Here is a 24,594-nt window from a genome sequence, read left to right on the forward strand (position 1 = left end):
GGGTGAAGGGAGCGGCACAGGGACGTGTCTGGAACGGGGCCGGCGTTCGTACTGACCGTGGCGTTGTCGATGTGGAAGGTGCCCATGATGTTGCCTTCGGTGATGGCATAGGCCACCGTGCCATTGGGTCCCTCGTCCCAATCCAGGGCCTGCACGGTGACCAGCGTGGCGTTGAGCGTGGAGGGCCCTTCGTCGAGGGTCACCTCGTACAGCTGCTGCCGGAAGGCGGGAGCGTTGTCATTCTCATCCAGGATGGTGACGTACACCATGGTGGTGGCCTGTGGGACACGGGACACGGCGTTAAGCACTGCGGAGGCATTTGCTGGGCAGCCTCTGGAGCCAGCTGGGAAAGGCTGGATCTGTCAAGGTCAGTGACCAACACGAGCTCAGCACTACCAAGAGACACAGAGTGCAGGGCTCCAAATGAAATGAGCCGTGCATTCCTGAAGTGCTTCAGATGCACTTCCAGGTAACAGCTGGGTACAGAGATAAATGTGCTGAGATTAAATCACACCCTTGTTCTCAAGCAAAGCGTGCCTCTGTGGGATTCCTCCTCTTTTCACGGTTTACCATTGATGGCAACACCAGGGAGCAGCCCATGGCACAGCGCAAAATAGATGCTGAACCCCACTGTGCCTCCCTGCCTTTAGAGGAGGCCTGTGTGAGTCCTTGCCTTGACACTGGGGACACCCTGGTTGTTACAGACAAGTGTGGCAATATGGATGGAAAATACCTGGAGACGATGCTGCCGTGGTTCAGGGGAGGAACAAAACCAAGCATCTTGGACTGACCCCTCACGGTCCCACCGCCTCCCTGCTGACCACAACATCACTACTGGTCAGGCTCAGCTGGATCAGAGCCTCTTCCAGCCATCCCTGGCCCTGCACGGGCACCTGGATGTCCTGGCTGTCTTACGGGAGTGTCACCCCTCCTGGGGATGGGGAGGTGGCAGCGGCACACCACTCTGCCTAAGGGCTCACCACAGAGGTGGGGGCTGGTGACAATAAACCACTACCTTGGGGTGTCTGGGCTCCACACCTACACTTCCCCCAGCAACAAATTTCTTCCAGGCAGCCAAGGGTTACATTTTTGGCAGGAGCATCACAGCCGTGTTTGCAGTAAAAACCACAATGCCACACGGTAATGAGGTGCTTTTCTATTTCCCTGCACACTCCGGATTCACAGCAGGCAAACAGCAAAGTTTCCTGCAGTTTGCAAAACTCCACGTGTCTCTGGGCTCCTCTTTCCAGGGAAGGCTGACTGGAAATGAGGCAGCTCTCAGCTGCAGCCAGAGATTTTGTTGATGCCTTTGGAATTTGAAGAGAAGCTCCAGGAGGAATTATGTGTCATACCACGGGGCTGCTTTGTCGTCTCAGGGCAGAGTGTAAATGGGCTGTAGGAGGCTTGGCTCCCATTTTTTGGGGTGAAAGCTCCGTTCCCTTTTCCAAGTCGGCGTTGCTCCGAGTAACCCTCCCCTGTACCTGGTGCCCGTTCATCCCAGGAGAGGTTCTGCCTCCTTGATGCTCACAAACAAGCGAAAACCAGTAACTGCGAGCAAAGTTACAACCCGGCCCAAGGAATCGGCTCCTGCTTGGAAAAGGATGGAGACCAGCAACCGCGAGTCCCTTGGCACGGCGAGCATCCTCCTCAGCACCCCAAAAACGCACGCAGGGCGACCCGCTGGCTCTAAGCGAGGCACCAGTGCCCGGGGAGGTGGGCTCCGGAGCGACCCCCACCCGCGGGCGCTCCCGCCCGCAGCTCCCTGCAGCCTCTCACCTCCGGGGGGTGCTCGCCGGTCTCTCCAGCGCTGCGCGAATCGCAATGAAATTTCCTGTGTGTGCAAGTCCGGCCGTGGCTGCGGGGCTGCTCAGAGCTTGCGGTGGCTCCGCAGAGGCCACCTCTCCCCCGTCACCCCGCCGCCATGGGGACAGCGTCCCTCCGCACCGGGCCGCTCCTGGCTGCGCTCTGCCTGCTGGCTTCCCACGGTAAGCTCCATCCAGCTCGCTTTCCTCTCCTCCCTGCCCGGAGAAAACTCTCCTCACCGGGGCACCGTGTTCGCCTGCCGGGGCTGTGCTTGGGCACACGGAATCGGGGCTGTTCGGGCCGTTGTTTGCTGTCCTGCCCCGTGATTTTGGTGCGTGTGGGGGGATCGAGCCAGTGTTTCACACGGCGCTGCTTGTGCTGGGGTAAAGGGGCCACAGGGGAACTGCTGTTCTGTTCTCTTCTCTGAGACTGTTTTTCTTCCTCTGCTTTGATCTAACGTGCGTGGAAGGAAAGCAGCCCCCTGTCTCCGCCAGCCTCCCGCTGGAGACCCCGGGCTGGAAAAGCTGCTCCGCTCCCGCACGGTACTTTTCCCCGGCACGGTGGGGGTCCCCGGCTGTGCCACGGTGAGAAGACCCTTCCAACAGCCCTGCGGGAGGGAGAGACGGGATTCGTGCGAGCGGGGCTGGGATGCCCTCTCTGAGGATGCGCCGGGCAGCTTCTCCGGGTGGGCAACCAGCCGTGGCCAGGGTCACTGTGAGGGGCTGCCGAGTTGTTCCCCTTCCCCGGAGGGAGCGCTTCCCAGCGCTGGAAGCTCTCTGGCCGCTTCTCAGGGGGGATGCTTTGGGAGAGGGCTGACTCCGCACCGGCACTGGCAGGCAGCGTTTCCGCTCGGGGGTTCGGGGCCAGGCAGTGAGACCGGGGCGGTGGCGTTAAAGCCGCGGCTCCGCTCCGGACGACGACTCGGAGAAGGAAGCTGGGAAGGACCTTGATCCCTCCCGGCCCTGCGCAGGCGGAGGATGAGCATCGGGCTTGGCTTCACCCTCTCTCCCGGGACAAAGCGGCTGCCTCCGCGACTTCTGCCAGCGCATCTCCAGGAAGAAAAGATGCCCAGAGATGCCCCACCGCAATGGGGCCAGAAGTCCCTTCTCTCCTCTGGGACAGCAAGGCTGGTGTGGATTGAACCACGTTTTGCTTCTCATCCAAGTCTCGGAATCAGGGAGCAATTCCCAGCATCTCCACAGGGATTTGAATGATTTCGTGTATGCATCTGGGGTGCTGGGACTGAACTTCAGGCCTTCTGCAGTGCAACAAGCTTGGATGCTGATTTCAACATGAGGCTGGTGCCAGAGGAACTGAGTTTTGCGCAACCCCACGCCTGCCAAAACTTTCTGAACCCCTGGCTAAATTTAGCAGGGATTGATGGAGAAATAGCCCTTGGAGACATCCAGCTCAGGGATGCTGGCAGCCAGGTGGATGGGGAAGTGGCTCCTCTTCACCTAAAGGATGGCAGCTGAGCTGGCTTTCCAAAATCGCATCCCAGGTGCCATCCCTGAGCCAGGGCTGTGCTGGAAGAGGAGCAAGGCACAACCCTGAGGCTGCTCCCTCCACTGCCTGGATGATGGGTATCCCCACTGCTGGAAAGCCATTTGGCCCCTGGGGTGCAGGAGATGAGGACTGTTAACATGTCTTGGGCATCCTCGGCGAGTTTCTTCTCTCCTCTTTCTTTCGTGCTCGAGGTGCCCCTGCAGAGCTATGGATGCCCCTGCACATCTCACCTGGCTGGTAACTCTGAAGCATAATCACAGCACAGTGATGATGGGGCTTGGGGCACTTTGATGTGAGCCTGTTACAAGAACTCCCAGAAGAGGAAGAAAGCAGAGCTCCTTGCTCCACTTCTGCATCCAACAGCCCCTCCAAAGGCTCCATCCCCTGATCCCTGCAGATTTCCTCAGAGTGGAAAGAGGTGGCCTGATGTGGAAATCACTTCTGTCAAGCACAGGAGTGCACAGATCAAACACCTGCTTGCCAAGGCCGGGGACCAAACACAGGAGAAGCAGACAGCTTCACTGACCCAGAATGTGGTGTGAAATCCCGATTTATTTAAGCTGTTGGTCAGCCAAGCAGCACAGGTTTCTGCACTTTATTGTGTTTCTGTTTTGTCTGAGAACAGAGCTCCCAGGTGTCAAGAGAGTGATGCCAGCACTTTGGGCACCTGCTTGAGACCTCCTCTGTCTTTAGCAGATGGTAACCAGACAACAGCTCTGAGCTCAGCCCTCAGCTGGTCCAACCAGCCGGAGATGCGCAGAGATGGGCATCTGGCTTCATTTTGGCATTTGCCAGCAGCTCTGACTTCAAAGGCAATTGTTTGACTGGGGTGTGGAAGGAGCTAAGCCTGGGCTCTGGGCATGGAAGAGGCCCAGGAGATTTAAGATCCATGGGCTTTAGCATAAAGACACCACCAGAAGATGTTTCCTCTGGGCTCCATCTGGCATCCAGCATGCGTTTGAAGCCTTGGTACATCTTGGGCAGGGAACGCCAACTGCCCTGGCACCGCTCTGGGCTGTGCCGTGCCTTGCCAGCTGCTTTCTTCTCCACTCCAGGGCTCTTGAGAGCCTTCTCCCGCTGCAGAAAAGGAAGGGAAGCCTGCAATGCCAAAAGTTGCACACATGGTAACCTCTGCCCCTCCCCGAAAGCGTGGGCTGTGCTGACTTTCCATGCAGACGGTTCCCATCAAGCTCCGGAGGTGGAGGCTGGATGGTTCAGCAAGGCAGAGCTCTGCAAACTGTGCGGGGATGAGCAGGACGGCCCTACTTCATTCGAGGGGGCTGTGTGGAAAACAAAAGACTCCTGCAGATTACTTTTGGAAGGTGTTGGAAGCGTGGCTTCCTCCAATAGAGCCCTGGCTTTCCTTCCTCTGGCTCCCAGGAGACCCCCGATGTGAATGGGGCACTTCCCCTTGCAGCAGGTATCGAGAAACACATCTGAGGTGCCTTTTGTGCTCAGTGCTTTGGCAAGGAGCTGGGGGACCCGCTCTGCCACCTGCCAGAACCCATCCAGCCTGGCCGTGCATCCCGGCCCCAGCAGCACCCGAGGATAAGAGGAGTCAGGGCTTGAAAACGAGACTGCAGCGCTGAGCTCAGGCCACGCAAACCTCTGCCCCAGAGCAGCTCCGGGGACGTGCTGCTGCACGTGCTGTGGGAACAGGAAGCAATTAGCCGGAGTGGTCAGGCAAAGGTCACGCCATCCCTGCCTCTGGGGACTCCTCGGCACTGTGGGCTCCGGAGAAGAGAGTGCACTGGGGCCGATCTCCTTCCCAAAGCTTCCCTCTCCCCGCAGAGCATCCTCGGGCAGGGGCTCGGGGGCTCCACGGCTGCTCTTGCACCACCACGTAAGAGTCAGAGATAACCACAAGGCGTGGAAGGCACGTTTTTGGTTTCACTCTGCAGCAGAGCCTCGGCCAGGCAGGTGACAGAGTGACTCTGCTCCCAGGAGGAGGATGCTCTCGGGGTGGCCCAGCAGTGGGGAGCCTCTGGCCTGGCTGGATGCTTGCGGGCAGGCACATCACGCCCTGCCTGCGATTGACACCCTCTCGATAAAGCAAGCGAGAAACCTCAAAGCGAAACGTGGTGGAGCTAATGGCACAACAGGATGTTACCAAAATAAAAAAAAAAACAACAAAAAACCAACATTTCATCCTCGTAACATCTTCTCTGCTGCAAACCAACCCCAGAAACCTCTTTCCCACAGCAATTTAAAGTAAATAAACCCAGGATCTGTTTTTTCTCCAGCTTTCGAAGTGGAGAAGGAGCGGCAGGGCCAGAGCACCAAAACCTCTCCTGTCTTTGCACTTTTCCCTCCCCTCACCCAGCAGTACCCTCCACCCGTGTGCTGGGGAAGGACCAGCAATGCCGCAGGGTGCCCCTTGCTCCCTCTTCTGCCACGCCTCCTGCCCGCGTTCCAGAATTTCTCTCTGAAAATTGTTTTCATATTCCAGCAGCTACTCACTGCCAGCATCAGCCAGTTCCCCCTTTTCCTCCCTGGGGGCTGAAAAACAAGGAGGGTAGGACCTGCTCCCCGCCTCATCTGGGGGAAAAGGAGGGGTCACTGCTCCTCCTGGAACTTTTTCTGTTTGTTTTTGCTCCTTTTATTTTTTTGCAGCTGGCCCAGCAGCGCTTGTGTTTCTTCCTTCACAAGCCTGCTGCCTTGCTTCTCCTCTCCTCCTCCTTTGCCGCCCTGCCCCACACCTCTGCTGGCCCAGAGAAGCTCCTGCCTCCCTGCTGCTGATGCTCAGCTGTATTTCAAGCACGTCTCTCCCGCAGAGCTGACTCCTAGGGTGAAGTTGTGCTCCCAGCCCTGCTACAAAATCCTGCAATGATCTGGGTTAGAACTGGGAGTTAAAGATCATGTAATTTCAACACCTTCCACTACCCCAGGCTGTTCAGAGCACCATCCAACCTGGCCTTGGACACTTCCAGGGATCCAGGGGCAGCCACAGCTCTTCGGGGCACCCTGTGCCAGGGCCTGCCCGCCCTTTGCCAACACTGGTGGTGGGTTTGCCGTGCTTGTTTGGGCAGTTTTGCTACAAATTCGGGCTCTGACTCGGCACCTTCTCCCCAGCAGGAGGGGCAGCAGCTTTCCTGATCACCACCCCGTACTCGCTCTGCGTCTGCCCCGAGGGCCAGAACGTCACCCTGACCTGCCGCATCAGCGGCGCCCTGGCCGAGCGCCACGACCTGCTCTACAAGACCTGGTACTTCAGCAGCACAGGCGACCAGAGCTGCTCCGACAAGAGGCACATCCGCAACGTCACCGAGAAGGAGCTGCACCGCGACCTCAGCAGGCACCACGAGCCGCCGGGCAACGGCTCCCAGAAATCGCCCCACGGGCGGCAAAGCGGCCACCACGGCGTGGAGTTTGTGCCTGACCGCCACGGCGCCTTCCACATCGTGGTGATGAACCTGACGCTGCAGGACAGCGGGAATTACTGCTGCTACGCCGTGGAGGTCAGGAGGGAAGGCCACGGCAAGCCCCACACCATGCAGGTGGCTCACGGCTTCGTGGAGCTACAGATCCAGAGAGGTGAGGGGGGCAAGGGAGCCCCTGCCAGCCCTGCATCCGTGCCAGGGCACAGCGCAGGGAAGGGGGGATGCAGCACCGGGGCTGGGGAGGCAGCGTGTGCTGATGCTGGAAGTGCAGGGCACGTTCCAAAAGTCAAAGAGCAGCAGATGTTGTAGGTTTGAATTAGTGCAAGTGAGCAATGAAACATAAAAAAAAAAAAAAAAAAAAAAAAAAAATCTTAATAACTCGAGAGGGTGGAATGCAATAAAATCCACAGTACATAGTTTCACTGATCTTCAACCTCCTTCTGGCAGAGTGGAAAACAAGCCTCAACTTAAAAGGAGCTGGCTGGTGGTGCAAGCCTGAGTGAGGGCTCACAGATAACCTTGGGAGAGCAGCCCAGTGGGAGAGGCATGAGGGAGGGGAAGGCATCTCCTGGCCTTGATTTTCAGCATTTGATAACTTTTCTTTCAGACTGAAATAAAAGAGGCTGCACTCTCAGGGATGGGCCCTGCTGCCATGGAGAAAGGGGGTCTTGCATCAGGGATCTCAGTGAACACTTCCCAGGGTTAAACTCCTGCTTTGGGCTGCCCTGGGATGATGCTCTCAATACCAGGGTGAAAAGGCAAGGACAGCCAGCAGGTTGGGAGTTCTCTGAGACCTGAGTGAACCCTGAGCTTTTCTGTTCTCTTCTGCAGGCAAAGGAGGGCTTCAAAACTGCACATTTCACACCACCACCGGCAAAGGTAAAGGGAAAAACCCCTCTTTCCAAGGTGCTGCTCGCCACCCAGGCCCGTGCCTTCCCTCGGGATCACTGCCAGCACACCAGTGCCCACACACAGCCTCACAGCCGGGTGTTGGGAGGGTGGTTTCCATTGCCCTTCCAACAGGGTGCGCACGACAGGCACACCCTCAGGCGGAGGAGAGCCTTCTTCAGCCCATCACCTGGACATGACAGTCCTGAAGCTCCTGGAGATCATTCACCCTGTTGTTGTAAAGCACCTGAGCCCCCTCCCACAGCAGGGATTTAGCAGCCGCTGCCACGAGCAGATGGGAAGGGACAGAAAGGTAAAGAGGAGCAGGAACCTCTTGCTACACCCCAAACCTGGGCCACCTCTGCCTCGAGCAGGGGAAACCCAAATCTTGCTTGAGTGCTCAGACAATGTGGGGCTCTCCCCAGAGCTGTGTCTAGACATGGAGATGCCCACACTTCACTGTGCAGCTGGTTTCTTGCTGGGTCGCTCCGTGTATCCCCCTTTGCTGGCTCCTAAATGGGCAGATTCAGCTAAAATTGTTTTACAGCATGCCCAGACAAGGGAAGCAGCTCCTGGTCCCCATGAGCTGTGTTTTCTTGTCCCTAAACTTCAGTCTCAAGTGCTGGGACACCCTGGCCTGTCAGGAAAACAGAGAAAAATGTCCCCTCCTGAAACATAGACACATGGAGCCAGAAGCTGCTTCCTCAGATGGATGCGCACGAGAGGAGCTGAACCTGCCCTTGATTTCAGCAGCCCTCAGCCTCCCCATGAGCCATCCCACAAGTGCCTTGATGGTCACAGATGGGCCTGCAGGCTGCCAGCCTGCCTGAGAGCCTCTGTGGGTGACACTCTCCAGGGGCACATTAATCAGCAGAGGCTGTGGGTAACAGGCCCTTTGATGCCTGAGCACTTTGAGGCTGGCAGTGGGTCAGAGTCAGCGCTCCAACGTTACTGGGAGCCTTTATCAGGGCTTCTCTCCTCATATCTAGAGGACCAAAATCCTTGGGATGTCCTGCAGCAATGAAGGACTCTGGCCCAAGTTCTAACAGGATGCCTCAGAGCTTATCTCCACAGCTGGCAACACATCCCAGGGTGAATCCTGTGTGTGTGGGAACCACACTGCATCAGCTCTGAGGCAACACGGGGCTGCCATGTGCTGGACTTAGTCATCTTTAAGGTCCCTTCTGTCCTAACCAATCCTGTGATTTTGGCTGGGGGAAGCCAAGGGAAGGGCAGGTGAATGGGAGGGTTCATCTCTGTGCTCTTCTGTTGCAGACATCACGGCCGCCGCGCTTGCCACGGGCGCCTGCATCGTGGGCATCCTCTGCCTGCCCCTCATCCTGCTCCTCATCTACAAGCAGAGACAAGCTGCCAGCAGCAGGCGTACGTACCGGGACACCCATCCCATCCCCCGCGCTGCGCCGGCCTGGCAGGGCCGGGTGGGAATGTGCCCCACTGGGATCAGCTGCTTCGGCTGCCCCAGGGCCCACGGGCGTGGTGGAAGGTGCCCCAAAGACAGGTCCCTGCCAGATGCCTCCTGCAGAGCTGTCCTGGGAAGGACCAGACATGCCTGCAGGCTGCTGCTGAGGAGTGTGGGATGGGAGGGGGCACCAGCAGTGTGCTGGGGGCACTGAGACTCTGTGGATGTTCCCTGAGCCCTTTCCTGCACATCCACCGTGAGAGGCATCTCATCCCTCCCTCCACTGCATACCTGAAACAGCAGCCTTGCCTTCCAAGTGACTGAAAAGCATTATTCGCACTTTTTCTCACGCTGCTGTTTAAAAAGACCCCTGACACGCCTGTGGCCGTAGGAGTGCAGCAAGCCAGGTCTCCCCTCTGCTGCCCCAGCCCTGGAATCCCAGGCTGTGCTGAGGCACAGCCGGCTGCCAGCTCCTGCCTGTGCTTGGCTCCCAGAGGTTTCGGTAATCAGGCGGAAAGGGGCACCACCTTAACTGGCAGAGCCATTTCATCAGCCCTTGGGCAAGCGGGGACCCTGCGGTTTTCCTCTCCCGGCTTGGTGGGCGGCTGTGAGGCTCCGAGGAGAGCTTTGGAGAAGTGGGTTTTTTGCAGCAACAGCGGGCACAGTGCCAGCCACGAGAATGAGAACTGTGCTTTCGGCAGCCATGCCCTTCAGGCACCCATTTAGCTGCGGCTGGGCTGCAGCTCCCACCTCCGTCTGCAAAGCATCACCTGGATGCTACTTCACACCAGAGGGCAGCCAAAATCCAGGGGGGGTTTGCCTCTCAGGTATCACGGACCAGCTTATTTCCACACAGCACTTTTTTTGGCACATCTTAGGCCGAAACTCAAGCACCTCAGCTCAGGGTGCTGGCAGACAGGCATCCAGCAGAGCCCAGTGACACGGGATCTGTGGGATGTGCTGCGGCTGAGGGGCTGAGGGAACACCCAACACGGTGCTGCCCAGCCAAACGGGGGCAGGTGGTGTTTGCAGAGCCCCAGGACGGTGCCATGGGTGCGTGGTGGCTGCACCCGGGCACGAGTGGGGCCAGACTGCAGCTGCACCTCACTTCACCCCATGCCTGCACAAGTGCCTCTTCCCCTTCTTTGGAGCCTGTGGTCTCTGGCAGGAAGCCGGGCTGGGGAGTGAACAAGGAGAGGGCAGGGATGCAGAGAAGAAGGTTTGGGAGCAAAGCAGAGGGCTAAAGAAGCGAGTGAGGGAGGGAGGAATGCAAAGGGAGAGGAGGAATCGGAGGTGGGTGAGACACCAGACGACAGCCCTGGCAGTGGGGCTGGGCCCGATGGCGGGCCTTCTGCTGGCAGCACTCACCCCAAACATTTTGTCTTTGGCAGGTGCCCACGAGCTTGTCAGGATGGACAGGTAAGGAAAGGCATGTGTTCTCAGCTCCCCCCAGCTCCTCACACGTCCCTGCAGCCTGCATCCCAGACCCCACAAGGGTTTGTCCTTTCCTCCTTCCCCTTGGAGCCGGCACATACCCTCAGCCCGGCACAGTGAAAGGGGTGCTGGCGAGTCCTTTCCCTTTCTGGGAAATCGCCGTTTCTCTTCCCTGTCTCCACATGGGAAGTGCCTCCTTCCGTTTTTCAAGGGCCCTTGTCTCCCAGCACCCCAGGAAGGGCCCGAAGCCGCTTTGGCTCAACCTTCCCCCTGCGCCGGGCTCCCCAGCGGCTCTCGGCTGAGGCGCCGCCGCCTGCACCCGCTCCCCGCCCTGCTGGCCCGTTCCCGACGCTCAGCCAAACCCCTGGGGATAAAAAAGGCTCCTGGAATAAAGACGCAAATGCCTCTCCTGTCCCGCAGCAGCGCCCAGGGCATTGAGAACCCCGTGTTCGAGGCGGTGCCGTCGGCGAGCGCGGAGCCCCGGCCCCGGCCCCAGCTCTCCTACGCGGCCAGCCGGCTGCCCTCGGAGTCCGGCCGGCACCTGCTCTCGGAGCCCAGCACGCCCCTGTCGCCCCCCGGGCCCGGGGACTGCTTCTTCCCCACCCTGGGTGAGTGCCCGGCCACGCTGAGCCGCTCTGGAGGCGGCGGGAGGAAAGGGGAAAGTGAGGGGTTAAACATCGGCGGCAAACTTGGTGGCGTGTAGGACATCGAGACCCACGGCTTAAAAGATGGGAAGGACCTAAACCCTCTGTTTTCCACGCAAAAGCAGAGTTTGGCCACTTCCTGGAATAATATCCCTTCAGCTGTAAGCTGGACTAATATCCCTGGTCTGCCCTTTTCCAGATCCTGTTCCTGACTCACCAAATTCCTTGAAAGCCTAAAAACCCCAGAGGAAACCACATCCAGCAGACCACGCCATGCTCACCAAGACAACGGCCCCGGGAGGGTGGCAGGGCCAGGGCCAGCCATGCCTTAAGAAACGAAGCTGTGTGCAGGATCCCTGCCCTTGTCTCCCATCCTGCCACTGCTCTGGGACTGAAAGTGAACCTCTCTCGCTCGGATTTCGATTTTTAACTACCTGTTTCCATGGAGAAGTGCATGGCTCTGTACAGCTCACATTTTACAGACCAGCTGAAAATTGAGGATGTGGGGATGGAAGGATGTCCTGCACCTGCAGACTTCCCTGAGGATTAACTTATTACCAGGGTCTAAACTCTGCAACATCAACACATTTCTGGATCCTTGACTGAACATCCTCTCTGGGAGTGGATGGTAAAATACTTTATTCAGCATGGAACAAAACAGGATCACCAGACAACCTTGTACTACCTTTTTTCTTTGCAAAACAGGAAGGGGTGAGGCTCCCTGCTGCCACCAGAGCCCTCTTTCCTTACCAGCCTTTTGAAATGGCCATGGACTTGTGATGCTGCTGCCTTTTCAGCAGGACACATGTTGGGAGAAGCCTCATTTCTGCTGCAGTTTAATCCTTGGCTTGGGATCAGGGCAATTTATCTTTCTGTTTGTTTCATTATCAGTGCTGATTAAAAGGGAAAAAAGGATGTTTATGGTTTTCTTTTGTTTTTATGGGGTTTTTTTTGTTTGGTTTTTTTTTTTAATGCCTGTCAATTAGGAAGTTCATCTGGAGGGTGTTGGAGGATGTTCCCGTGACGGGGCCAAGAGCCCCTGTGGAGAGGTGGAGGCATGGGGGGTGCAGTGGGAAATGCTTCCCCTTGCCCTCCTGGGGCCAGCACGGCCAGAGCAGCCAGTGCCGGGGCCACCGTGACAGGACTCTGTGGTGCCCTGGGGGACGTGGGTGCTCCTGCAGCGTCTGAACACAGCATATGGCATTGCCTATCCAAAAGAAACTACGGCTCCTGAGCCGTACTACGGTCACTGAGCGTGACTCAGCCCCAGTGATGATATCAGACCTTGTGGCAGACACTGTTACTTCAGAGTGTGTTTGTTGGTTTTTTCTTTTTTTTTTTTTCCTTTTTTCTTTTTGTTGTAAGGTGAGTAAAAACAGGCCTCGAGACAAACATAAACATTAGTCATAGCAAAACAGCTGCACCAGGCGGTGTGGCCAGGCAGAGCAACCCTGGCACCACAGGAATTTCCATGCTACGTGGCTAGAAGAAACAGAATTTGCCACCGGAACGGGCTGGGGAGTCCCCAGGCTGCTGCAGGATTTATTATCCTGCGCTGGCTTCAGCAGGACACCCTCAAAGTGGTTCAGGGATGAAGGAGAAACCAGCACCCACACCCTCATGTACTACGGATGTAACATCCTGAGCACAGGACTCGTGCTTAATTGCCACCCAGGGCTCAGCCCCTTCCCGGCTTTGCTGGGGAATCCAGCACCTGGTGCCTCCAGCACTTCCTTCTCCCTGTCTCAGCAGCTCCGCTGGAAAGGCATGCCAGGGCTTTGCCTGCCTGCAGGTCTGAACGGCTTTGGAACCCTCTCCAAGTCGCTCTGTTCCCTAACGAATGCACTGTTAAGTGACAGACCAAAGCTTTGTTGGGAACAGGTTTTGCTCTGTGTGGCAGGAACCCCATTTTGCGGGATGCCCGGTGCTGCAGGCAGAGCTAAGCTCTCTGCCAGAGGCTCTGGTGTGGCATGCTGGGGCACTGAGTGGCAGCAGTTTTCCCGCCAGAAAGAAAACTAAAGACTTCTAGGAGAGACAAAGAAATGGCTTCCCAGGCTTCCATGTGTTCTGGAGCAAGAGTCCTGCACAGGGGTGCTTGGCCCCTACTACCCCACATGGAGAAGATGACAGAGATGCTCGTGGCGAAGGTGACCCAGCCGCGAGATCATCTGGGCAGCGAGCATCCACCTTGCCTTGCAGGAGCCAGCAGTGCCTGGGGCTGTGGGTGCCACAGGACCCCTGTCCCAGTGGACAGGGGTGCTGCAACTTCCTTGGGCAGACGCTCCTGCTGCTGCAGGAAGCAACCCGACCACTCCAGAGCAGGGCCAGCCCCTGGGGAGGGGCAGCCGCTGGCTCGGCTCAGGGTCAGACAGCGCCCAGGTGACTCCTGGAAGTCCCACACACCTTCCAGTTGCAGCTCACCAGCTTGTGAAGGTTTTTCTCTCCTGTAATGCTTTTTTATAAAAATATTTTCCTTTTATCAGCAGCATTTTATCCCTTTGTTCCTGCATTTCCAGCTCTCAAGAGATTCCTCTCAGCCAGTCTTCCCTGCTCCCTTGCTGTCCTGGGTATCCCAGATCACCCCTTCCAAGTGAGGATTTCCCAGTCCTCTCTCAGCTCCATCTCCTCTGCTTCCCCCACACAGAGAAGGCCAAACCTTGAAACCCACGGATGGATGTACAAACTACAGACAATCATCCCCTTTTGTGCATTGTTGCACCAGCTCGGAGTTCCTTGTGAAAGCAGTTTCTGGCAGGCAGCAAGCCCCTGACGGACACCGCTTCCTCTCCCAGGCGTGAGGCCAGGGGGCACCCAGCAACACGCTGGACAGCCTTTCCCAAGACCTGAGCATCCTCAGGCTCTGAAAAGGGCCAAAACTCTTCTCTCCACTCAGGAATTGGGTCACTGGGCACTTTGTGTCGCCGGGATTTGGATCGTTGCTGCTGGTGTAACGCGTGCTCATGACACGGTGGGCACACAGCAGAGCCTCTGAGGACAGGCAGGGCTGCTGGGACACTGCCTGGGCAGCGAGGAGCGATAAGCTGTGCCACTTGTCCTCGCTGGCACCGGGAAGGGAAGAAGCCATTGCCACGGCAACGGGATTTGCCAGCTCAGCACACGGCATTCCTCAGCACAGCGATGCTCCCACAGTGATGATGGGGACAAGGAGGAGCCGGTGGCATCGTGTGCTGCGGTCACATGAAGCTGCCTTCTCTCCTTCCGGGGGAAGAGACTTACCTAGGCTTGAGCCTCCGTGACAAAGCAACTGATGCAGAAGCTGGAGCGTGAACCAACCGGGAGGGAGGAGCTGAGAGTGCAAAGCCTGAAGTGAGAATCACAGCCACAGTTTGCACTGCTGGCTGTGACCTGTTTCATCAAAATGTAGAGCAGGGCTTTGCAGGCAGAGCTCCGTCGGCAGAGCAGAGAGATGGTGAGAGATAGCAGGTGGAGGTGGGAGACGGGAAGGATGGCAGAGTGCCACACAAGGTGTCAGCCCATCTCACCATTCGTGCACATGGGCGCTCACTTACCGCTCTACAGAGACTGGGGTTAGAGGGACTCAGGACTGGAAAACGCCCCACGTGGTACTTGCTCTTTTGGCTCTCCCATGCCAAATTCATCCCCAGAGGCACAAACGACGAACCAAGCGAGGGCCCCTTCCCCAGGCCGTGGGGTGATGGGTGGGGTCTCACAGCAACCCCCTTTCAGTCGGATGCCACTCGCCCTTGTCCTGGCACTCCGGGCCCTTGTCAAAATCACCAGAGCTCTTCAGGACCACAGCAGACATGATGTCAATGGTGAATGGAACTGGGGCTGAGCTGCTGCTCCAGCCTCTCCCAGCGCTGAGATGGGTGGGCAATGTCTGGAGCCCTTACAGACCCAGCACCCGGAAGCCTGTGAGCAGGGCAGCAGCAGCCAGCACACTTCCCCATAGGATGCTCATATTTTTTGCATTTGGAGATGGGAGATAAGGCCTGCTGAATGACTGTGAGGGAGGGACCTGCAGGACCAGGCATTGAAGGAGACTCTGCACCAAATCTGTGCACAGCAGGTTTGGGCCCTGAGTCACCAAAACGTTACACCCTGTGCTTTTCTTCCGTTCACGTTCCACACTCGGTGCCAAGCTCACTCCCACGGCGCTGCCCAGACCCACCCTGCTCCCCAAAGGCCCGTTTTGGTGGCTCACCGACAGGGAGGGGTTGCCCTCGTCCTCCACGGTGACCACGAGGCTGTAGAAGCTCTGGCGCTCGCGGTCGGGCGGGGAAGGCCGGGTGGCGATCTCGCCGGTGACACGGTCCATGCGGAAGGTCAGGTCCTCATTCCCACGGGTGATGTAGAAGGAGAGGACACTGTTCAGGCCGATGTCCCGGTCGGTGGCGCGTACCTGGGCCACCGCCGTGCCACCGCCGACGTTCTGCAGGATGAGCAGCAGAGACACGTGACGTAAATCCCACGAGCCTCATCACATATAAAATGCCTAATTAATAATGTAATTCGAATATGGAGAGGGCACTGACACGCTTGAGGCTCCAAACTCACTGCCCCGATACCCAGCAGCTCAGCAGAAAGCTGCACATTAGGTCTTATCTAGTCTGGCACAGACTGGAAGAGCATGAAACCCACAGGGTGTGCAAAGGTGAAGGCTGTGTAATGGACCCAGAGCTCGGCTAATTATTTTTGGATAGTCCCATTATGGGGAAAATCAAAACAGAAATTCTGTTCTTCAGCCTCCTCTGAATACACATTAAATAGATAAGAAAACCTTAACAGGGCAATATCCTTAATGCTAAGCTATAAATCATGCGCAGCAGTTCCTCACAGCTAAGTGGCACTGGCTATTACTCATATTTCATTTTTCATCACCAAACTGAGAATCCCCCCCGCCTCAGTCCAGGAATTAAACTGTCAGGAAATAAGTTGTCTTTTCTCATGCCTGATTGTGTTTTATTGCTTAATTATCTAGGCCTTGCTAAGCTGCTTCCTGAGAGCCATTCTTATTCTGTACCGCACCGTCTCTTGTGTCACTTCGGTGGCATTTCCACGGGTGTGTAGCCACTTCTCCTTCCGGCTGGTCCCTGCAGCCTCACGGGCTTAAGCTGCTTGTAGAGCATTTTCCTAGCCCAAAACTAGGAGTAGGTCACCAGTGAGGGCTTTCAAGGGGTCACCAACCCTTACATCACCCAAAGCGAGGGTGGCAAGGGGTCACTGATCCTTGAGGGACCCAAGGTGACGTTTGCAAGGGACACTCCGTTGTCCCCACTGGCCTTGTGGTCAGACCTGACCCTGGGAGGATGGAAGGAGAGGAGCTGGGTGCTCACCTCACTCACGCTCACGTTGTAGCCGAAGGGGCTGTCGATGACAGGAGGGTTGTCGTTGACATCAAGGACGTTCACTCGCAGAATGTGCTCCTTCCTCCGGGGAGGAACGCCGCCATCTGATGCTTGGATCTGTGGTTTGGGGGTGGATTTTCAAGGAAAAAAGGGCTACTTTGAAGCCCACAGCTCCAAGCGAACAGCCTCAGTGCTGAAACCAGGAGCCCAAGGGGTGAGGGGGGAGTGGTTTGGTGCTGACCCTTAAGGTGTAGTGATCCAGCAGCTCCCGGTCCAGCGGCCGTGCCACAAACACCTCGCCGTAGGTGTTGTTGGTGGTACGGATCTCAAAGGCCCGGCCGATATTCCCTGACGTCAGTGAGAAAGTCACCTGGAAACATCACAGGGAAAGAAAAGCAGGGCAGGCAGAGTGATGCTGAGGAGGAGGAAGAGAAAGGAGACCCTGCAAAAATAAACCCAGCATCCCCCCGAGACGTCTCAGCTTTTGGAAAGGTCCAGTGTAGCGGGACCCACAGGTGTGCTGGCTTATTGCAGCCACCCCGAAGCAAACAGGGCCAACCCCCTGGCAGCTCCGCTGCTGCCAGCAATTTTTTGTTATTAAGGGCGATGGAACCTCATTAACGCTCGTCTGCAGGGTAATCAAAATAACAAATGTCAGAGAGCTTCCTGCTCAGCCTGCCAAGGACTTTGCTGCCGGCCCCCACGGCAGGAGAGGCCACAGCTGGTTTTCAGATTGCAGGGCTCCTTTTGACACTTGTCCCACAAAGCTCTCTGCCTCAGACAGCCCAAGGACGATGTTTATTCCCCTCCTGCTGCATGCCTTGACTGAGGATTGCTGGTACTAACTGCACACCCCCCCTGAAACCACTGGCATTAATGACCAGAGCTTGCTCTCACAGGGATGCAGAGGGAAGGGGTTGGGAGGATGCTGGCAAGGGGATTTCTGTGCCAGTGAAACACTACACACAGTCTCGTAGAAGCTGGAAGGGACCCACAGGGATCATCGAGTCCAACTCCTAGCCCTGCACAGGAAAATCCCAGGAATCATAGCACATGCCTGAGAGCATTGTCCAAATGTCTCCCTCCCTACCTGGCCATTCCTGCCTGCATCTGGATCTCGGGCCAGGACCAGAGCCACCCTCTTGCCCACAGGGCTGTCCTCGGCCACACTGACAGACGAGTCAGAGGTGATGTCGAACTGGGGGCTGTTGTCGTTCTCGTCCAGGACTGTGATTGTCACCTGTGAGGGGGGCACGGGGCTCAGGGCGTGGACAAGAGCCAGACCCCTGCCCACCCAGCACTGACCCTGACACCCTGGCACACTACCAACACACCACAGCCCTCTAAAGGGCCAACAGCGTGCCATCCATCCCCCGTGGGAATGATGCAGCTGTTTGAGCACAGGTGCTGAAGTTACATCCCTGTCTGCAAAGGAGGAGGAGGAGGGGGAGGTGGAGCAGGAGGAGGAGGAAGGACACTTGGAGGCTGAAAAACAGCGCAAAGCTGCTGCATCTCTCAAGCAGCATGGTTTTTTTGTGGAACATCCTCTGGTTTTTATCCTCCAAATATCTGGGCAGCTCAGGCTGCTGCAGGGTGACCCTTTCCTGCTAAACCTTTTCCTGGCAGTGATTTCACCCATGCTCACAGCAGCAGTGTCAGGCAGGACTTGCTTTAAAGCTCAAGACAGCAGAGCTGAGTGTGCTCAGCTCAACCAGGGAAAGCTGGGTGTGGAGGAGACCTGAGCTCCCTCCTGGAAAAAGGCACATGAGCACAAGATGCTCCAGGGGGACCTGGCTACCTTGGCCACAATCAGGCAGAGGAAATGCTCTCATCGGGTTTGTAATCCAAGTGCTGCAGGGCAGCACAGAAATGAGAGAGGAAGAACCTTTCTGTTCCCGGGGATTTATTTACGGGTGCCCCAAGCTCCCAGGTGCAGCCAGGCTGAATGCGACAACATCCCGGGAGGAAGCTGGGGAGCGAGCTGTGCGCCCTGGGGTGATTCAGTTATTGTTGCTGCCGAATTCAAACAGAGAGCCAGGAGCAGGGAGAACTCATTCAGCTACTGCGGCGGATCCGGCAGCTGCTGTCCCAAGTGCCGGATCAGGGCGCTGGGATTCTGCTCTCCAGCAGCAGGGTGGCTCTCGGGGCTGCCCCACGTCCTGGGGGCAGTGGGGAGGCTAGTGCTGGTGGGACAGTGCTGGAGACCTCCACCCCAGTCCCTCCCTGCAGCTCAGTGTGGAACTTGGGAGGGATTCTGGTCCCCAGCACGATGGACACGCTTACCTTCTGTTGGAGGAAAGCAGAGGGAGAAACAGAGAACACAAACAATGAGCAGTTAGTGAGGGATGAGGAAGCACGGGTTAACCCTGCATCCTACCACAGCAGTGCCAGGGGTCATGGCTATCCCTCTGCAGCGATTTGGTGGCTCCACTTTTGGGGCACCCCTTTGCTTTTTCCTAGCTAAGGCTGGCATATCTGCCCCTCACCCTGGGAGAGGTTCAGAAAAGAGCACGGCGTTGTGTGGAGAGCAGAGCCACGGGCACCCCTGGGCTGGCCCTGCACTTGGGAGAGAAATGCAAATCACCCCCTGCCTGGCTGCCTGTGAAACTTCTAAATATAACCCTCTGAAGCACAAACCACTGAGGAGTATTTCGAGGCCCCTAAATTTACCTCCTTCAAAACTGTTTTAGCAGGTTTCCCCCCAGATCAGGGTTTCCGGACCCTGGAAGCTGGAGCAGAAAGCTCAGCTAGGACAGGCTGTCCCACGCCAGAGGTGGGAGAGGGAGGGGATCTGAGGTAGACAGCGGGTGGTGGGGAAGCTGGGAGAAGCTACTCACCACTGTGGAGTCAATCTTCGGTCCTCCGTCATCAGCCACCACTGTCAAGGTGTAGAAATCCCCTTTCTCTCGGTCCACCTGGCCTCTGACCGTGATCACACCCTGCCGAGCATGAGCAACTGCTGCAGTGGCCACCAAAACCAAAGCCCCCAGTGCCCAAGGAAGCCAGGAGGAACCATGCTGTGGCTGCTTACCGTGATGCCATTGATTTTGAAGAGGGACAGCGCTTGTGGGTTGGTGTTGGGGTCAAACTTGTAGGTGATCTGGTTGAGGTTGTCGATGGAGCGAGCCTGGACGCGGAGCACCTCGGAGCCCAGGGGGATGTTCTCCATGATCACGGCCTCGTAGCTGCTGTTGGAGAACTGCACGGCCTCGTCCAGCTCATTCAGCAGGCTGACGTACACGCTGCAGAAGCCCTGGTTGTTGGGGGGCGCTTGGTCCGTGGCAGACACATTCATCAGGTAGCTGGTTTTGGTCTCGTAGTCCAGGTACTCTATGGTGGTGATGAGGCCCGTGCTCTCGTCGATCTCAAACTTCCCTTCCGCACCTGACACGATTTTGTAGTTCACCAGACCGCCGTTCCCTGGGGAGGCAGCAGGAACCGTGGTGCTGGCTGGACCAAGCACCCCAAAGAGGCAGGCACCACTGATGCCTACCCCCGGCAGAGCCCATCTCACGGGATTTCAGCCCAGCCAAGCCAGGATCTGTGCGGTGGCTGATCCCACCGCTCTGCCCCACACTGCGTGTTCCTCACCCCGCCCTTCCCACCTGTGTCTCGGTCGGTGGCCCGGACCACTGCCACCGATGTCCCGATTCCCGCCGTCTCCCGCAGCCCCAGGCGGTTGTACTGGCGCTGGGTGAACACCGGCACCTCGTCGTTGACGTCTTCCACGTACACGATCACCTGGGAAGCCCCGGAGAAACCGGGCGTGAACCGGGAGAGCTTGGGAAAGAAACGCTTCACGGTGCTCGAGGGAGAAACACTTCAGCGTGTTCAAAGCCAGACTGGACAGGGCTTGGAGCAACCCGGGCTACCGGAGGTGTCCCCGACAATGGCAGGGGGGTTGGAAGTAGGGGAGATTTAAGGTCCCTTCCAACTCAACTCATTCCTTGATCCTGTGATAATCTCTTCTTCAAACACCATGTGACGGAGAGCGAACACAAATGGTTTAACATCACAGATTTAAACAAGCCCCGTGGGTCGGAGTGAGTCAGTCTTTCCCTGCTGGGGGGGAGGTACGCTGGGCACATTAATTCCTCCATCCTGTGGGATCCCCTGATCAAACCCTTGGAGACCTCGCAACACAGAAACGCTAGTGACTTGGTGGGAAAATCTGCTCCAAGTTCAGTGCTGTTTCCCCAGGGAACACACTTCCTTCTCCTGGTTTTCTGCTTGCTGCTGGTGCTGGGGGCACTTCACACTCAGCCAGAGCCCACCCCGCCACTGGGTCTAAGAAGAGATGCAACTGCAGCGCTGGGTTTGTGGGAACCGTGGGAAGCTGGTGTGCCACAGCTGAAGGGTGTCACCATGGGGTCCTGGATTGTTTATATAGTGCCTGGCCAGGACACACAGTTTTCAACAGGCTGAGGCTCAGCTTTTCTTCCCAGCGGCAGAGCTGCATCTTCCCGAGCGAGCAGGATGCCCTCTGAGTGACTGCTGCACCACTCAGCAGCCTAATGGCACCAAAATGTCACAGGAAAAAACCAAAATTAAACAACCACCCCCACCAACAAGCTCTTCTCTACCCCGGTCACCTTCCATCAGCATCTTCGTGGCAGATCTTTTTAATTTCCTGTTCAACTGCAAGCACTGGAAAGGACCAAGCATCCCAAACATTTTGTGCGAACGTGCAGCCCGCGGGGGCTGCGGGGTCCTCACCCGCACGGAGCTCCTCATGGGCCCCTGCTCCGTGTTGTAGGCCTCCACCTCCAGCACGTGGGAGGAGTTCTGCTCCCTGTCCAGGTGCCGCACACCTCGCATCACCAGCCCCGTGCTGGGATTGATGCGGAAGTGGTTGTGCTCATTTCCTGGTGGAGGGAGAAAAAATGAGAGGCCCGCTGCCTCGACATCCCTCCTGGTGACACACTCCCTCTTTTGGAGGGAGACTATTCAGCAAAACTACAGCCCCATCTCCTCTGGCTACATCAGACTCAGCTACATCAGTGTTTGGCCCTGGGTCAGGCCAGGGGGAGCTACAGAATCCCACTGAGTAAGGAAAATGTGGATGTGTTGGAGCGAGTCCAGAGGAGGCCACAAAGATGCTCTGAGGGCTGGCACAACTCTGCTCGGGATCCAGGCTGGGACAGGTGGATCAGCTGTTCAGTCTGGAGAAGAGAGGAGGCTCTGGGGAGACCTTAGAGCCCCTTCCAGGGCCTAACGAGGGTCCAGGAGAGCTGGGGAGGGACTGAGGACAAGGGATGGAAGGACAGGACAAGGGGGAATGGCTTCAAACTGAAAGAAGGGAGGGGAAAAGATATTCTAAAGAAATTCTTCCCTGTGAGGATGGTGAGGCCCTGGCATAGGTTGCCCAGAGGAGCCGTGGCTGCCCCATCCCTGGCAGCGTCCAAGACCATGTTGGAGGAGCTTGGAGCAACCTGGAGTAGCAGAAGGTGTCCCTGCCCATGGCAGGGGGTTGGAATGAGGTGAACTTTAAGGTCCCTACTTTAGGGTCCCGTCCCAGCCCAAACCATTCTGTGATTTTAGGGTTGATTTTAGGGCTCTATCTAGCTGTCCATCCATGCCAAATCATTTCCCAGCAACGAGCCTTAAAGCTGGATTTTGCTTAGGGCTGGGAGAAATGGTTCTGTGGCCTTCCAAGTGCAAAAGGATGGCGAGCCCAACCTCCCGAGGCTGGGCAGAGCCTGGGACAAACTCCCTGATGCACAGAGGGGCACCTGGACTTACCCTTGACAATCCTGTACCACACTCTCCCGTTAATGCCTTCGTCCGCATCGGTGGCTTTCACCTTTGAGAGAAAAGCAGAGGAGTAGAGGTGAAGGGTGGAGGATTCCAGATGAGGACTAGTCCTCCTACCCTGCCAAAGCGGGACATCCTTCTCCTCCACCTGAGCTGGGGAGCTTACCAAACACAAAGCAAAGTAAGCTACCCTCCCTTCCTCACTGGACAGCAGGGATAGTGGGCTCAGGAGCTGCCAGCTCAGCGGCTGGACTGGGGTGGGAGCTGAGCCTCAGGACCACACCACAAATCCCACGGGTCGGTGTGCTGGAGGAGGTGCCTCCATCAATCCTACCCCGCATTTCAATGCGTGTCCCGGCGGCGATTGCCGCCAGGGATGGAGCTGGGCAGGGGGAGCTGCTCCCGTGGGCACGCAGCCCATGGCATCCTGGTGAATCACCCAAGCAGCAGCACGCTGCCAAAGGAAATGTGAACAAAACCGGCCTAGAGCGTCCTTGTGAGCCCCTGAGCAGGGGTGGGAGCACCCCTAGGCTCTGATGCACTGCACAGTCCCGGCACGGACCGAGTCCGCCCTCCGCCCTGGGAAAACCAAGGCACGGCTCCCCTCTGGTGTCACTGAACAAGACTGCAGTGCTTTCCCTAAAGCCCCGGCCTGCAGCTGGGGCAGTCGGCAGCTGGGAAGCGGGACCTGGCGGTGGCCAGCAGGGCCGGGGGTTCCAGTCCGGCTGGCACCGAGCCCCTGCATCTTCTCTCGGCAAAACCCCCTCCCTACGAAGCACCCAAAGCTCGACCGCAGCGTGGCCGCTCAAAAATCACCAGGGCGAGGATGTAGGGAATGCCCCAAGCCTTTATTCTCTCCCTGCTTCCCTCTGCAAGGGGTCTTCCTCATCTTCCTCCTACAATGCCACCCAGTAGTTTCTTCTTCCTGGGAAGGTTTGCACCCAGATTTATGCTGGAAAGAGCGAAGGATGCTGCAAAGGATGCACATGCAGTGGGAACAGTGAGGGCTCTCACCCCCAGCCCCACACAACACTTGCAGGGGTCAGAGATGCTCCTCTGAAATGCGGTTTTGAGGTACCTTGAACTGCTCTTCCTCCCTTCCTCTGTGTCAGCAGAACACTTGGAAAATACGGACCTCTATCTGGATTTCTCATCCCTGTGCCCACACATGCTGTTTTCCTCTGTCCCACACCAGTCTGTACCTTGCTTGTGGCTTAGTCCATGTTCCACCAAGGACTTCCTTTCACAGTGGGGAGTTCTCCCTCACGAACCAGCTCTTTCACCTGCTGGGCTCCCTGAGGCAGGGCTGGGCTGTCTCCTCTCCCGTGGGACGGACGGGCCCCGCAGCAGCAGGCGAGCGATGCCCAGGCAGACCAGCTGCCTTGGCATGGCACTGGAAGAAGCTATCATGTAGCCAGAGGAGGAAAACCAAAGGGATGGGAGGCAAACCTTTACAGCTTTTTGTGCTATTCCTTGCACAAGACAGTGCATTTCAGGATGAGCCAACTGCACCTTGCAAACAGCCCTCGGGCCATCCTCTTCCCAGCTGGCCCCAAGCCTGGGGCTCTGGCACATAAACTAGGTGATATGGGTCAGCCCAGGCATTTGGTTTTTACTAAAAATCAGCAGTTTGCATTAAAGCAAGGCGTGCTCCTGCCAGCCTGCAGCCTGAGGAAAGTTTGGCTGCTGCTGGTTTGACCTGCTGAGGTCCCAAAGGAAAGGTTTGGGATTTTTGACAGGCTGTCCCAAACTCGGGAAAACAACAGCAAGGCAAGCAGTGGGAGAAAAGCTCTTTCTGCTGCAGGTGGAAAGCATCTTGTGCAGCCGAGCTGAGCTCCAGCCTATTTTATCCTCTGCAAGCACAGCCAGCCTGTCACAGCCTCCTGTCAACACCCCCCCGCTACTGGAAAGGTGTCAGAAAAGGATGAGGAGGGGCAATAACAGAATGGGAAAAGAGGAGATTTTCTGGGAAAAGGGGGAGCAGGCATGAGGAGGGCAGGGGCCACCTCTCCCACCACAGGGGGCTCGGCCCACCACCGCACCACTGAGTCACCCTACAGGGACAAATCCTGCAGGGACGCGTCCCGGGGGGCTCCAGCCCAGCAAGGGGCACGGCTCCAGAGGGACACAGCTCCGGGGCGCTGGCAAAGCCCGGGAAGGGGCTCAGCGCCCCTCGGCTTTGCTCGCTCAGGCTGTCCCCAGCGCGGCTGCCACCCCCGTGCCACCCTGCCCCAAGGGAGGAGCGGGCTGGCAGCGGCAGAGCGCGGCGGCGGAGGCGGCGAGGCGGGAGGAGTGCGGGAGCAGAGCCCGGGCTCGGCCGGCTGGTGAGAGGTACGGAGCCCAAAGCCCCGCGGCAAAGCCGCTGCCGGCCCCTCGGGTCACCCCCAGCGCTGAGACAGAGCCCCGGCCGCAGAGCTGCTGCCCTCGGCCTGGGG

The 24,594-nt window shown here is 57.4% G+C and overlaps 2 protein-coding genes across 4 annotated transcripts in view; one reads left to right on the top strand and one right to left on the bottom strand.

The window, feature by feature from the left end:
• The window catches only part of CDH23 (cadherin related 23), a 183,007-nt gene that overhangs the window by 16,963 nt on the left and 141,450 nt on the right, over window positions 1–24,594 (bottom strand). The window contains exons 28-37 of the mRNA XM_058421437.1: window positions 22,148–22,208; window positions 21,122–21,270; window positions 20,011–20,146; window positions 19,437–19,825; window positions 19,243–19,344; window positions 17,496–17,645; window positions 16,647–16,775; window positions 16,394–16,522; window positions 15,262–15,489; window positions 57–278 (exon numbers count right to left, since the gene is read on the bottom strand). Coding sequence (XP_058277420.1) covers window positions 57–278; window positions 15,262–15,489; window positions 16,394–16,522; window positions 16,647–16,775; window positions 17,496–17,645; window positions 19,243–19,344; window positions 19,437–19,825; window positions 20,011–20,146; window positions 21,122–21,270; window positions 22,148–22,208 — 1,695 coding nt within the window. The remainder of the gene's footprint in view (window positions 1–56; window positions 279–15,261; window positions 15,490–16,393; window positions 16,523–16,646; window positions 16,776–17,495; window positions 17,646–19,242; window positions 19,345–19,436; window positions 19,826–20,010; window positions 20,147–21,121; window positions 21,271–22,147; window positions 22,209–24,594) is intronic.
• On the top strand, window positions 1,797–11,981 carry VSIR (V-set immunoregulatory receptor). Of its 3 annotated transcripts, none has more exons than XM_040070569.2 (7): window positions 1,797–1,985; window positions 6,382–6,843; window positions 7,521–7,568; window positions 8,853–8,960; window positions 10,389–10,416; window positions 10,852–11,039; window positions 11,275–11,981. In XM_040070569.2, exons 1-7 carry the CDS (start codon window positions 1,922–1,924, stop codon window positions 11,310–11,312), a joined length of 936 nt encoding a protein of 311 aa, XP_039926503.1. In that variant the 5' UTR covers window positions 1,797–1,921; the 3' UTR covers window positions 11,313–11,981. The 3 variants fall into 3 exon arrangements, with proteins under 3 accessions (XP_039926503.1, XP_039926505.1, XP_039926504.1); XM_040070571.2 differs by having other exon boundaries at window positions 10,855–11,039; XM_040070570.2 differs by having other exon boundaries at window positions 6,385–6,843.

The sequence above is a fragment of the Hirundo rustica genome, chromosome 8, assembly GCF_015227805.2.
Source record: "Hirundo rustica isolate bHirRus1 chromosome 8, bHirRus1.pri.v3, whole genome shotgun sequence".
NCBI lineage: Eukaryota > Metazoa > Chordata > Aves > Passeriformes > Hirundinidae > Hirundo > Hirundo rustica.